General features: G+C 43.0%; 1 protein-coding gene across 3 annotated transcripts in view; it reads left to right on the top strand.

Moving 5' to 3' along the window:
• LOC146809399 (MOB kinase activator 2-like) overlaps nt 1–10,606 on the top strand; it is a 100,244-nt gene extending 89,638 nt beyond the window's left edge. For all 3 annotated transcript variants that reach the window (XM_085616240.1, XM_085616241.1, XM_085616239.1), the window contains exon 6: nt 7,877–10,606. In XM_085616240.1, coding sequence (XP_085472366.1) covers nt 7,877–8,154 — 278 coding nt within the window. In that variant the 3' untranslated portion in view covers nt 8,155–10,606. The remainder of the gene's footprint in view (nt 1–7,876) is intronic.
• Nucleotides 10,607–13,770: the final 3,164 nt, after the last annotated feature.

The following is a 13,770-nucleotide window of genomic DNA, read 5'->3' as shown; positions in this document are numbered from 1 at the left end:
TAGCACTGGATGCTCCTATCCCTTGGAAATCAGCAACTCCTCGCCATGAGGCGCATACAGGCTAGCAGCTACCAAAGCGAGTACAAACGCCGTGAAAGAATTCGGAGGGTTAGACAGACAGACAACTACCAATGGAACTACGTCAATACAAGAAACTCCTTAGACTGGCGTTCTGTTACTCTTGGATTGAAAATGCCAGTAACCCTACCAAGGACGTCTTCTCTAATCCGGATTCCACCTAGGTTTAGTGCAAAAACCATTCTAGCTTCTGCATTCAACAACATTCATTTGCTCTGTCCTCATTCGCTTGGTCAGCTCGGCAGCCCTCAACATGGTATCCCACAGTACAGCATGCAACCGACTGGCCACTGTAAGTATTTTTATAACAGCCTTATCATGGTTCTAGTCTTTATTGAAAGGCCACTGTCAGGCCATCACTCTTTTCCAGGTCTTGTAATGCCTATTTGTACACTTTCCTACTTTTAAGAAAATGCACATTGGTGGTACACAGTCAAACATGGCAGTCACTCCCTCCCAATCCTTACTTCCCCAAACTGCTTGAAACTCATCTCTTTTCCACTCTGTCATCGATTAGCTACTGTTCTGTCCCTGCCGACTACTTTCTACCCTGGAAATGGTTAGAGATTTACTTCAGTGTAGGTCTGGCTTACCTCCCTTTCCAGTGTAGGATGGAGAGCAGATCACCCCTACATTTGGTGGGGAGGGAGGGGTTTAAGGAAAGGCTTTTCACGCAGAGAGAAACGTTTCCCTCCGAGAAAAGAAAAGGCATCGCTTGCACAGAGTGGCGTGCTCCATTCCCATCGGTGGACTTCTCCGCTATGGAGAGCTCTGCACAGAGGGAATAGAAGGCGTACCGTTTTGGGATCTATGCCTGGAACCCTGCACCGGGTGCAATTTTCCAGCGTACTTTTGGGAATATTTGTGAATTTGAAAAAAAACATAAATCTATGATTAGGTGAAGGTGTAAATCGACACCCGTACTTCCCATTAGTTGTAAGCATGTGACATTTTGTATACATGACAGTCAAATGTTTATACCACAGCAGAAACGGTGCAGGCCAGTGGAATCAATGTCAATCCCTTTTCAATTCTGTGCCAAGAGATATAAAGCCACACATTCCTTCCTTTCCTTAAATATCCAGTACAACATCCTGTCTCTGGGAACAAAATAGCAGCAGAGTGCTGCCAGTGTGTGCTGGGAGCGTCCAATGTTCGTATTGCATCCAGGGGTGCGGCTCAATGTGCCCAGGGGTTTCTGAATGCATCAGAATGCTGCACAGTGAGCCTGCGGCACGCGTACCGCGGAGTATGCCTTCGACTATGTCTGCGGCACCATCCAGCCTCTGGTATACCTCACTGATATTTTTACACAGGCGCCACTCACTGTGCATGTGGTGCGGCTCGGTGTGCATGTGCAGCCTCTCCGTAAGCTTGTGGCGCCTCACGATATCTCTAGGTGCCTCTCAGTATATGTATGCTGCTAACAATGTGCCATTCAATATGCAATAGGGCTGCCCAGTATACCAGGGTACCAGCTGTTATAGAAGCCAGGGCGCTTCTATTTTTGTCTTAAGCCATCGTTTCCACCCTTCCCAGAACTCCAGTCACTTGGTTGCTTCCGCTATTGCTTCTCCAGCCTCGAGATCTTGGCTTGTCTTCCATAACTGGGAATGTGGAGATAGTTTCAGGAGGAACTAGGTCAGTGGTCGTCAAACTTTTTAATGCCGTGCCTCCGCCAGTGGAAAAAAAAATCATCGCCCCCTTCAAAATTTCTCACCATTGTTCTATTAAACTGCCAATGTTTACATATGTCTAGCCTTATTTAACCATAGTAACGTGTAAAAGTATCCGCAGTGTGATTATTGGAAATGGGGGTGGGAGTTTTGACGCCTTCTCCCAGCTAGGATATGAAGGACGAAAGATGTTCGTGATATTCCATTACAGAGCGGCTTACTGCTGCTCATTGTTTTCCACTAAAAGCAAAGCACTCTTATTAGCATAATGCTTCTTTTGACCAAAGCCTGGCGCCTCCCCTGGATCACTTGAAGCCCCCCTAGGGGCCCACCACCCAGTTTGAATACCTCTGCGCTAAAGCAAGACTCCCCACCAGCAGTGCCTGAACACACTCTGCAAGATGAGGGAAACAGAAGATTTCCGGCGTGAAAGCTGTTCTCGGTTCACATGCCGTGCATTATTGGGCTCTTCAGTCTTTCCGTAAGTAACGACATAGGCAGGGTCAGAATGACCCACTAAATCGATGTCCAGCAGGTGAATCCAGAAGAGCATTCATACTACAAAAGAAACCAGTTGTAGAAATGTTTTTCGAGCTTGAAGCACTTCTGATTCGTACGGAGCCCTCCCAACTCCCAAGTGAAGGCGGTGACGGGTTAAAAATGTAATAAAATAATTTTAAAACTCGTCATATTAGAGGGCATTGCGGGATTACAGTTGTCATGCTGCCTCTGCCTGTGAGTTTTACTCCGCTGAGTTCCCCCAAAACTTTGCGAGACTCCGCCGAGTTCCGCGAGTGGCAGAGTTGTGGCACGTCCCGCTGCTTGCACTGATTTGTAGCGCAGGGAGCTCGTCCCACGCTGTAAAATCAGAGGGCACTGCTTCTTTCTACCGCTCAAGTAGATTTTCTACTTGAGCAGCTCCTTTCTCACCATGAGTGGCAGCTTTGTCAACGCGAGCAGTAGCAACCTGCCCCGACCGCAGAGTTTACCTCCCACCCCTAGTCAACAACAATCATGGGGAAGAAACAGTTCGTAAATAAACAATTCCAAAGCCAACCACTAGATAGCTGAATAATGCACAGCATGTGAATCGAGATGAGCTTCAAGCTGCAAAACCATTCTTACAGTTCAATAAGCTGATTTCCTTCTAAGAATCTTCCTAATCAGTTTGGTAGCAAGGCACCTGTCTAGAAAACTTTGCATTACTAAGTCTTTTATTATGAGTAGCCTCTTCATTCCGACGGGGCCGGTAGTAGGTGTTACTAGCCCCGTTGAATTTATAAGATCCGTAGGAACACTGTGGATCTGTTCATATCTGCATTAAGATTTTGGCTGGCGACAGCAGCTGAAATTCCCATGTGAAAAAAAATGAAAAATTGAGAAATCTGTCCTGTAATTTTGAATCCCTGGTAAATTCTTATTTCTTTGGGGATTCTTTAGGCCTCACTTGTATTCCTCCATGAAGTCTAGTCCTCTGGAGCTACTGGTACCCATGGACCAGTAACTCTGGGAGACCAAAGTTACCAGGAGGATTACTGGGCCATTTGTAATGAATTGCAGACCTTACTGAACGTGAAAGCAATCTGCTGATACTTCATCTAATTGGAATAGTTAAATTATGCTTATTCTTGAATTCAGAAAAAAAATTATATAATTAATATGAAAGGCAACTCCTCAAAAGATTATTAACCTGAACTAGTATAAACTATTTTGGCCAGGAGGCTTAAATATCCTTACACGAAATGTTGTAAATTGATAGAAAAATTGTGTAATATAAATTCAGTTCTGAGAAACCAATCAATAAACACCTCAATTAGTGGTGTAACAAATTAATAGAAATATATTTTGATGAAAAATAATTGGTTCCACTACATGCTAAGAACAGTTAAGATAATTTTACGTTACGGGAGAAAAAATAAAGTGTCAGGGAAAAAAACCGCGAAGAACCCTTATCAAATCCCAGTTAGGGAACATAGTTGTAAATTAAAGTTGAAAAAAAGAGGAAAGAAGATAAAGGAAGAGGTAGGTAGGTTGGAGAAAGGGTAAAGAGAATGAAGAATGGTAGTACAGAATGGGGACCCCATAAAAAAAGAAGAAGCGAAGCATGGGGAGGAAAACATGTAGAAAGTGTAAACATGGGTGAAAAAGGGAAAGTAAATTAGTGTTCAGCAAAAACAAAAGGAGGGAGAGGAGGAAGTGGAGAGGCCGAGAAAATGAAAGTGGTACAGAGATCGCAGTGGGATTTGGTGGGTAATCACCCCCTCAGCTGCGCTTCCCCCTGTGCCAAATATGTTTTTTTTTCTTTTTTTTTCCGGCTTTTTCTTTAGTACGTCTTAAACAAAACATACAGATCAACTTGTCCGAAAGCAGACCTGCAGGTCTAGTGACCTCAAATAATCTACTTGACCTAATTATAATGCTCTTTACCCATAAACTGGTTTCAGATTTCTGATCCTGGGCAAGTATTTTAATTCACTAAGACCCAATTTTCTTCTTTGTCACATATGAGAGCACCTTCAAATATGCGGGTTCAGCATGTCTGCTGTTCAGAAAACTCTTTTGTTTTATTTAATAGACTAAACGTTTGCTCTTCTCTTTTATGCTACAAATTTAGCCACATATAGTATACACATGACCGCTGACTTGTCTCTGTTCATTAACTGCTTTGTCTTCAGTGCGGGGCAGGAATGTTTCTCAAATCATGTTTAAAAACGGTCACATTTAATAAATACATAACTAAAGCATAAAGTAGCAGCACACTGGAATTTGCAATGAGCAGATTTTGCATTGAAATTCCGACAGAATCTCCCACTGACATTTGGTTTTAAAACTATATTGTGTACAATGTTTGGAAATCGAGTTTCTGCAAATATTTGTCATTTGCACATCACCAATGAAAGTGTTCTGATTTGTTTTGCTCCTATGTAAATCTTTGTTTGCTTCACACTTCGTAATTACAAAAAAAGTTCTTTCATAATTCCTGATATATTTTGAAATACCTGTACTATTCATTTACAAGCTGTTTAAATGTTGTGTTAGAAAAAAAACTGATATTTTGCAGTCTTGTTTCACAATTATTGTCAGATAACTCACTTGACAAAAATTACTAACTATAATAAGAGAAAAAAAAGAAAACACCATTTTCCAGGAACAGATTAGCAACAATTAGTAAAAAGACAAACGGACATTTGACCTCTGTCCTTGAACAGACAGCAAATGTGTCAAGACAAAAACAAGATTTAAAAGCATCTTTATTGCTCATTTACTTTTTGAATGAATAGACCACCTGTTACTTCCAGCTTAAGTAAACTCGCCAGCACCGACAAGTAAGTGCTAAAAACAGCTCGACCTGATAAAATCTCACTTGCCGTTGCGAGTGGATTTTTCAAGGCCTGAAGTATATGCATTAAGTTCCATGATAGTATATATTAATCCCACCAACACATACCTTTCCACAATTGATAAACTCAGTGTCTTTTTTTCTGGTTCTTTCCTCTGTATACTTATATCCGACCACTTAGCCAGTCAACTTCAGGTCTCTTCTGCTCAGTCCGTCTGCAGCAGGTAACAGCGGAACGGGGCCCAAAAGTCCCTGAGACGGGTTGCCTCAGGGAGGAGCTCATAGTATGTATAGTTGTTTGTTGCAATAGACCATGTCCGTTAACCACGGCTTTTCCTTCGGCTGTCGCCTTCTCCCCATTTCTGTGCCACCAGTCTCTTGGCCAACAGTAGGGCCAAAAATACTAATTTGCGCATGGAATTCCGGATCATCTGTACCTGCCCCAAGAGGCCCATCAAAGTGGTTGGAGGCCACCGGCTCCCCTCTATGTCCTACAGTGTGCTGAACACTTCACTCCAGAATCTATAAATGCAAGCACAGGGCCAAGCCAAATACATATTTTTTTTAGCCCCCTCCATCCAAAATTGGGTCCATCTAGAATCATCTTACAGCCCCCATCAGTGCAGCACTGCTGGTGTATACTATACTCTGTAGAGGTAATGGAAAAGAATCAACTGTAATCATCTACTAGGCAGCAGTTTTCTCGTTTGTGTACAGCAGTATTCCCATATGTTGTCTGTCAGTGGGCCTTTATCTGCCTCCCAACTAGCATTGGCACTGCTAAAGCTCCTCAGTGTATCTGATTGTGCCGCTTGGTAAAATGTTGTGATAAGTTTTTGGAGGATCGTGGCGCCTGCCATTGTCTCTAGGGACCTGAGTCGGCTCGGTTCCTCAGGGAAGTCCGGCATCACTTGTTTGCTTTCAGCCTGTAGTATAGAAGTGTGCCAAGGGGGTAATATGGGGGTGCTATTGTACGCCCTCTAGAGTAAGAAATGTGCCCTGGAAATACAGGCCATGTCATGCGCTTAAGCTTCTACAGCTGTGCTTGTGCCTCCTTTGCCGACGTGGCAGGGATCAAGGGGTGCCTGGTTAGTGGGGCAAGAGGGGTATATAGTGGTTCAGCATTGGCTTTTTTTCCCATCTCGCCCCATGCTGCACATGTACATGCCTGACAGGCCTCTTCTCCCACTATGCAATCTGTAAGGATGTAGGGAACAGATGTCTTTTTGCACAGCAAGTGAGTCATATATGTGGGTGGGTTAAACCAAAAGTGTGTATGTTGTGCTTCTGCACACATAGTGCAATTCCATACTGGAGACGGCAAATCCACCTTTGTGGTACGGCAGGATATGGGCACCCCATGCAACCCTCGGCTTCCTTCCTGCCCATGCAAGTTTGATTGATAGGGAGTGTGCAAAAAGAGCAACTTTTCAGTCTAATTGGAATATTCACAAAATGGTTGAGAAACTTGGGGAGTACTACCATTTTAATGAGACTAATGCTGCCCACCATGGACCATTGATCCACCCTCTCCTCCAGAGATTTTATCACCCGGCCATATAATTCAGGGCCATGATTTCCTCCACATCCCGGCTGATCCAAATCCCTAGGTATTTAACAGGAGTGTCACACCATTCTAGGGGATATTCCGACATGAGTTTAACTGTAGTTGCCGTCAATGGGATGAGCGAGGTTTTGTGCCAGTTTAGTGTCACACCTGACAGGCCTCCCAATTTAACAAATGTGGGCCCCTGGCATACAAGGTTAAGTCATCTGCGCACATTGAGATGAATAAGGACCTGTCTGATAATCTCAGTGGAGAGTTGGCGTGGTGATATCACAACTTAGCAGCCAGGGGGTTCCACTGCCAGCGCAAACAGCTCAGGTGACAGTGGGCATCCCTGTTTGGTTCCCCTCTCTGTTTAAATCAGTGGTCATCACATATTCTACACTATTTCCAACTCCATTCTCACTCATTTGCTACAAAACAATCTAAAGAAGGAGTTGATGCCCATGCGCGCTGTTACCAAAGGGAGGAGTCACATAGCCTCGTGACTCAAAAATAATTCTTTGAAGAAAAACAACTTGTAATTATCCGAGCCCAACACTAGATTACAGACTTATGCAAAGCATGTGAATCTACAGCCCTACATGCCAAGAACAGATGCTTACTTGGTAAGGAACATAAAACGATTCCACCGAAAACTCTTTTGCCCCACCCGTGCCAAATGTAAGGCCCATCTTGTGCATTCCTGAACCATTCGGGTCTGTAAATCACTGTACACAAATCTACCAGGGTTGGCTTGTGCTCAAAATATGGAATCACACAACTTTCATCTGCCCTTACAAACTTCAATCTGCATAAATTGTTGTTTCAGGCAGTAATTGTGCCACAAAAATACAATGTAACAGCATACCTGCCAATCAAAATGACTGAACGGTACATCGACCAATGGAGATGCTTAACACCTGAGAAATATATCTGAAAGACATCCCTCATCTCCTTCTATGAAGAGTAGCATAGAAGAAGTGAGAAGATACACATTTAAAAAAATCACTTTATACAAAGTTCAATTAGCAATTGCTACAGACGTTTTGTACCTTTGTAAATAACAAGTGTGAGTGTAATATCTGCATGGGTTTGTGTGTGTTTGTGCGCTCGGGATCACGTGCATTGAAGTTGGTACCTAGGTCAGAGAACATAACGTACACATTCTCACCGTAGCAGCAGGGCACTTCTGGTTTCATGTTGGAGTCTCATGTTGCTCTCTTCTTTCCGCAGGTCAAGAGTTCCCAAAAACCTTCCGGCCTGCCATCCAAAAGGTGTTCCGCCTGCTCTTCCACCTCCTCGGACACATATACGCTTCTCACTTCAAAGCTGTGTTGAAGCTGGAGCTGCACCCACACCTCAACACCCTCTACCTGCACCTCCTGCTCTTCTGCGCGGAGTTCCACCTGTTGGACTCCAAAGAGATGGCTCTAAGTGAGGAGCTCACTACTGCCCTGATCCGCTCGAGTCCGCAGCCAAGGAACTCTGGTATCCAGCCAAGGAAGGCCTGAGGCAACTGTAGCCCAGATGACAATGGGCAGCATTTTTCCTTTTCTTCTTCTGTATTGAGAATACATATTTTCAGTCCTACCTTTCGGATTGGACTTGGATGGCATGCCACGTTTCAAAGGAAGCCGATGGAAAATGAATCTGGGTGGAGCGGCCTGCAGCTAATTTCTTTGCACTATTTCGCCTTTCTAGCAGCAGAACATGACCAAAATGCTAGCTTTGAACATTTGACGCCCTAAAATCAGCATGCTTATCTCTGAAAAACCCTGCCATGCTGGAATATGTGGACACAGGTTAATGCTCAAGTTTGTGGTGCATTGGAATGATTGTGGCACCATGGATGGGTCCCTGGCACCAGAAAGAATGGAGGCCATTCTGTGTAAGAACCTATGACATTCTGAGACCACTGGCCATCATTTATTTTAGAATCCGTGCCATGCTGGAATACGTGGACATGACTTTATATGAGAATCCGTGGTACTCTAGACCTCATGGGCACAAGCTGATATGGAATATAATCGTGTTCACGAACCAGTGCAAATGGCTTTTATTGAGAAACATGACGACCATTGACCCTCACTTGGAAACTAAATCGGTGGGACACTGAAATTTGAAGGGAAAGTGATAACAGAGAAGACATGGCACTCAGAAATCTGGGTCCAGTCGAATCGGAGTATTGATGCCACGCTGGAATTCGTGGGCATTCGATTATTTGAATCTGTGTCGTACTGACATTCAGTGGTTGAGGTAGCAATATGTTGCACGCTGGAATCAGAACTGTTGCTTGCAAGTCTATAGCATAGTAATGACACATGCAAATAAGAGCAGTTTGTAGTTCCTGAATGTGGCTGGCAAAAGGTTCTGTGGCATCAGTCTATTTAGAAGAATGTGGAGGTTTGCAGGATCCTGAGCCTCACAGATGTGGTGTGTCAGGAACTCGCTCATCCATGTTTACTTACCACAATGGAAACTGTGTGGGAGATTACACGTGCCACGTACAGTCAGAACAAATGTAGACATGAAACAGAAAGAACGTGGAACTAGAGATTTCAGTAGTAAATCTTTATAACCCCAGAGGGAAATGCTGCCAATTTGCACAGTGACCGGATTGTATTTCTAGTGTTTGCTTTTTTACATTTTATATACATTTTTTTATGTCTTGGTTTATATGTTGATGGGGGTATTTGCAGCATCACTGCAGAGGTGTGGCCGGATAGGTGGGTTGCATTCATAGCAGAGCTGGCCATCGTTCATGCTCTTCTGTCGGCTGGCACGCGCTGAGCATGAATGGGAGGGATGCGAAAGGGGGTGGGTACCAGGCTTGCTTGGGTAGTGGGCAGTAAATAATAATCAGATCTTTAGATGTTCCCAAAAAAAGTGAGTGGCAGAAAAAAGGCGTGGGAAAGGGAGCCAAGATGAGTGAGATGGCAGGATTGGTGAGCGGAGATCCTGAAGGGATGTAAATACCACCTTATTTTTTTCCTCTGGCTAGAGCAAAGTCATTTCTGAGCACGGCCCTTTTGCTCTGAGCTTCATTCAGGCCTCAATGGTTTGGAGACTCTTGGCCTGTGAGCTTCACACTTTAAAAAATGTCCTTTTGTTTTGCTCCAGACTAGCATATAAGTTTGTGCTGAGTTTCTGCCCAGCTCCCTAGCTAGGGTGGATTCCGACGAATGGCGGACTAGGACTATGAGATATGGCAGACCTGTGTGTGCTGTTAATTCCAGTTCCTCTACTTGTCCAGTATATGTTTAGTCCCAGAAACCTCCTCAGCATTCCTAGTGAAATGAGACAAACTCACTTTTAGAGTAGTTAGAGTGATAGCAGCAGGGTGCAGAAAGGCTAGGTCAGGCAGTCCCTGTGATAGGCCAGAGGAGCTGAGAAGCCAGGCCTGGCAGCTAATGAAGCCATAACCAAACCCTGCCGTGATGATCCACGCTCCCGCTACAGAGGGCACTGACATCCACCTACCTAGACGGGAGGGATTTGTTTTATAATTGTTTCTTTAGCTGCATCTAGGGACATGTAGTCCTGCCTTTGGCCCACTCTGACTAGATCTCTTCCTCTTTTCAAAGCCATGCTAGACCCACGGCGGATGAAACAGTGAGAAACATAGACCCCTGAGGCTTCGATGACACAGCCTATGCCCAAAAAGGAGGACTTGTGACCTGAGACACCCCATTTGAATGGTTAGGTGACCTCTTAGCCTGAAATAGTCCATGTTTGTGGTGCAGAGGCTTCTTAGTGTAAGACTGGCCATTGTGGAGTTTGAGAAGAAGGCCTCTTGGAGTGAGACTGCCATTCTAATGGTTAGATGTGCGTCTTGGCCTGAGACTGCCATACACCAAGAGCTCGACGAGTTAATTTCTAAAATGCTTGTTTTGCGCTTAAAAAATCTATTTGTAACTTATTCCTTTTTTCAGTAAAACCTATAACCCTGAGTTTTGATATGTATCTATCTGGTTTTGTTTCATTGTATTTTGTTGTGTAAATGTTTTACATGGCATCCTAAGGTGTCAAAGTGCTGTGATAAGCGTAGATCTGATGTGGTATTGTAATTTATGTCTGAAGAAAGCATACACCAGTGGATGTCAAAGATACAAAGACAGATTGGTTTACATTGGAGTTGCCTAGATCGAGAAACAACTCCTGCCAGGTCCATGTCATTTACATCACTGGACAAGAAGAAGAAGAAGAAGAAGAAGAAATGGTTTGATGTTTGCAGGTTAAGTTTGTTTCATAAGAAAAGTGTTAAAGTGCCATAGATCACATAGTGCACTGTACAAAAAATTGATGAGTTCTATACGAAGCCTGTGTAGTGCTGTTAGGCAATGGGATGTAGATGCAAATTTCCTTAGATCCAGAATTGTTCTAGCAGTCCTAAAGTTTGGTAATAAGGTTTCTTGGTGCAACCAAACATACAAATAGCAATCAAGGTGGGAGAGGGTGCCCTCTGGGCTTAATGCAGAAAGGAATGCAATCAAAAAGAAGTAACAACATTGACCTGTGGCAGCACAAAAAGTTCTAAATCAAATCTAAAGTCAGGGTTGCAGACCATCTCCATGGATAGAGCGTAGCCACCCATCGCCAGTAGTAAGGGAGGTGGCCTCCTAGATTGTCCTTCTTGTCCCACTGATTAGGGGGACACCGCTAGTTTTTAAAATCACTCTCACCTACATATTTCTATGTGGCATCCTTTATCTTTAAGTCCTTGTCCGGTATAATGAAGAATACGAGGTGGGCTCAATCACACTTTTGGGGGGAGCACTTTGATGTTGTGAGGGATCATAATCTTGTGACCGGGAAAAAAAGTTCAAACACCTCTGGGTTTCCCCTTTGTAACAAACAGTTCTACAGTTGAAATCAGACACAGGTGTGGAAAAAACTGCATGATTATCTAAATTAAACTTGATAATCTCCTGTTTTTTCCCTGAACTGTTATAACCAGGAACTCCCCTACAGCCAAAATCCGGTATCATAAGTGTGTGCATGGTATGAGTGTGGCTAAAAGAAAAGGGCGAATCTAGCAAAACACTGAAGTGACCCAGTAAGTCCTGAGGTCCTGATGAAAGGTAAATAAGCATTATAGGTAGTGATAGCAACCAGCTGAAACATGTTGACCCATGGATGTAGGAGACACTAGAACTTCATAGACATCCTATCTTGTTTTTAACCTGTACTTTGGGGCCCCACGAATAAATCATTGTGAATATAAAGTGGCACTTGGAAGCATTTTAACTTTTTTTCCTGCGCCTAAGATCGTGATGCGTCAAAGTGCTCCCCACAAAAGTGAGGTTGAGCCCGCCCTGCATTTTTCATTATACCAGACGAGGACCCCATGGTAAAGGCTGCCACAAAGAAGTGTGTAGGTAAGAGTCTTTTTGAAAAAACTGAAGGGTTTCCCTCATCAGTTGGGCAAGAAGAACAATATACAAGACCAGCTTCCATTTTGGCGAATTACAGTTAAATTGAGGATTTGATGTACCCCTCCTAAAAAAACCCTCCTCACTCCCTCGTCTTGATAGAACTACCCATCGCCATTGACCAGAAGGAGGAGGCCCAGAAGAATCCCATACCTCCCACCCGTGAAACCCCAGCTTTATCAGAGTAAAGCTTTAGTAGTTTGTTGCCCAGCTATTTCCTGCACTTTCCCAAAGGCAGTAAAGTCAGGTCTTACAACTGTGGGTGTGCTATCACTTAGACATTCTGCATGATAGTGGCACCTAGATTATGGGATCAGGTACTGTATTGACCTTAAAAACTATGAGGTAATGTGTCCCTAGAGACGAGATTCAAAACAGTATTTCAAAATACAGTCACTAAGAAGGGATTGACCCAAAAAGAGAGTTCAAGATCACAAATTTGGAAAACCATGAAGGTTTATTCAAAATTAAAGTGCAATATAGAAAATAAAAAATGCAAATGCAGCAGCAAGCTCATTGATTTGTTGATTCAATATAGCTACATGAATAATGCAATAATAAGCAAAAGCAGAAAAATGCCTCAAAAGTGCATCAATTCAACAGAAAATCGGACATCTCTAGCAAACCCCAAAGTCTCGGACTCATCACCAAATCCAGGGTTTTATGTAGCCAATTTCAGCACAGAAGGTGATGGAAACTGCAAAGGAAGCATGCTGTGAGCAAAATTATCATAATTTCAACAAATCACACTGCAATCTTCCAAAATGTCAGATAACCCTACCATCTAAGCACTAACCCACTACATGAATATTGATTCACCACTTCTGACCTAATGTGATCCGGAGGTGTCAGAACAAACTAGTTACATAAATAACAGAAACAATAGTGAATTATTGCAATACCGTATGCGAGCAGGAAGAGGCTTGGAAAGTAGAGAAAAAGTCTTCCATTTCAAGTTCTGCGAGAACAATGTGTCATAGTAAATGAACAGTGCTCATCTTGCTGCGTGTAGCATCAAACGAGAAATATGAACACATAATCAGCATGATGATACAGCAGCCATTTTTAAAAGATGGAGTTGCGGCCAAACTGAGGCCTAGATTAGCCTAAGTCCGAAAAGCACACTAAAGTACATAATAATGATTTAGCTTCAATTGCAATAGCTTAATATTAATACACACATATAAATTCAAATATGAAATAACTAATAATTGTGCACATTTATAATTCAAAGGTGGAATAACATTAAAAAAATCCACCCTCTGATGATTGCATTATCACTGAACCCCAAACTATTTATAATACAGTATGCATCACTGTATGTCTTTTGCATCTTACTTACTCCAGCAGCTTAAGGCTGTTACTCATGTTTGAACGTTTTCCAACTCTATTTGTTTACACTTCCTCTTAGATGCTGATGACCCCCTCTACTTACTTCAACAATTTAGTCCTATTTCAAAGAATTTAAATAAAAGAAATAAAACAATTACACAAATTAACACAATAATTTAGGGTTAGTATAGTACGCTGCATGCACCCACCACCAAGCTATAAAACCCTTCACAAACCTTTTTAAAACCCTTTCGGCTCTCAACAATCCAAGAACCCAATTTATTCTCACAGACTGCACTCCTTAAAAGCTTTTACTTAAACTAACTATTATCTAGAATAACGATACAGCCCTCTTGTACCCTA

The sequence above is a fragment of the Triturus cristatus genome, chromosome 7 (assembly GCF_964204655.1).
Source record: "Triturus cristatus chromosome 7, aTriCri1.1, whole genome shotgun sequence".
Classification (NCBI taxonomy): Eukaryota; Metazoa; Chordata; class Amphibia; order Caudata; family Salamandridae; genus Triturus; species Triturus cristatus.
This window is presented reverse-complemented; position numbering and strand designations above follow the sequence as displayed.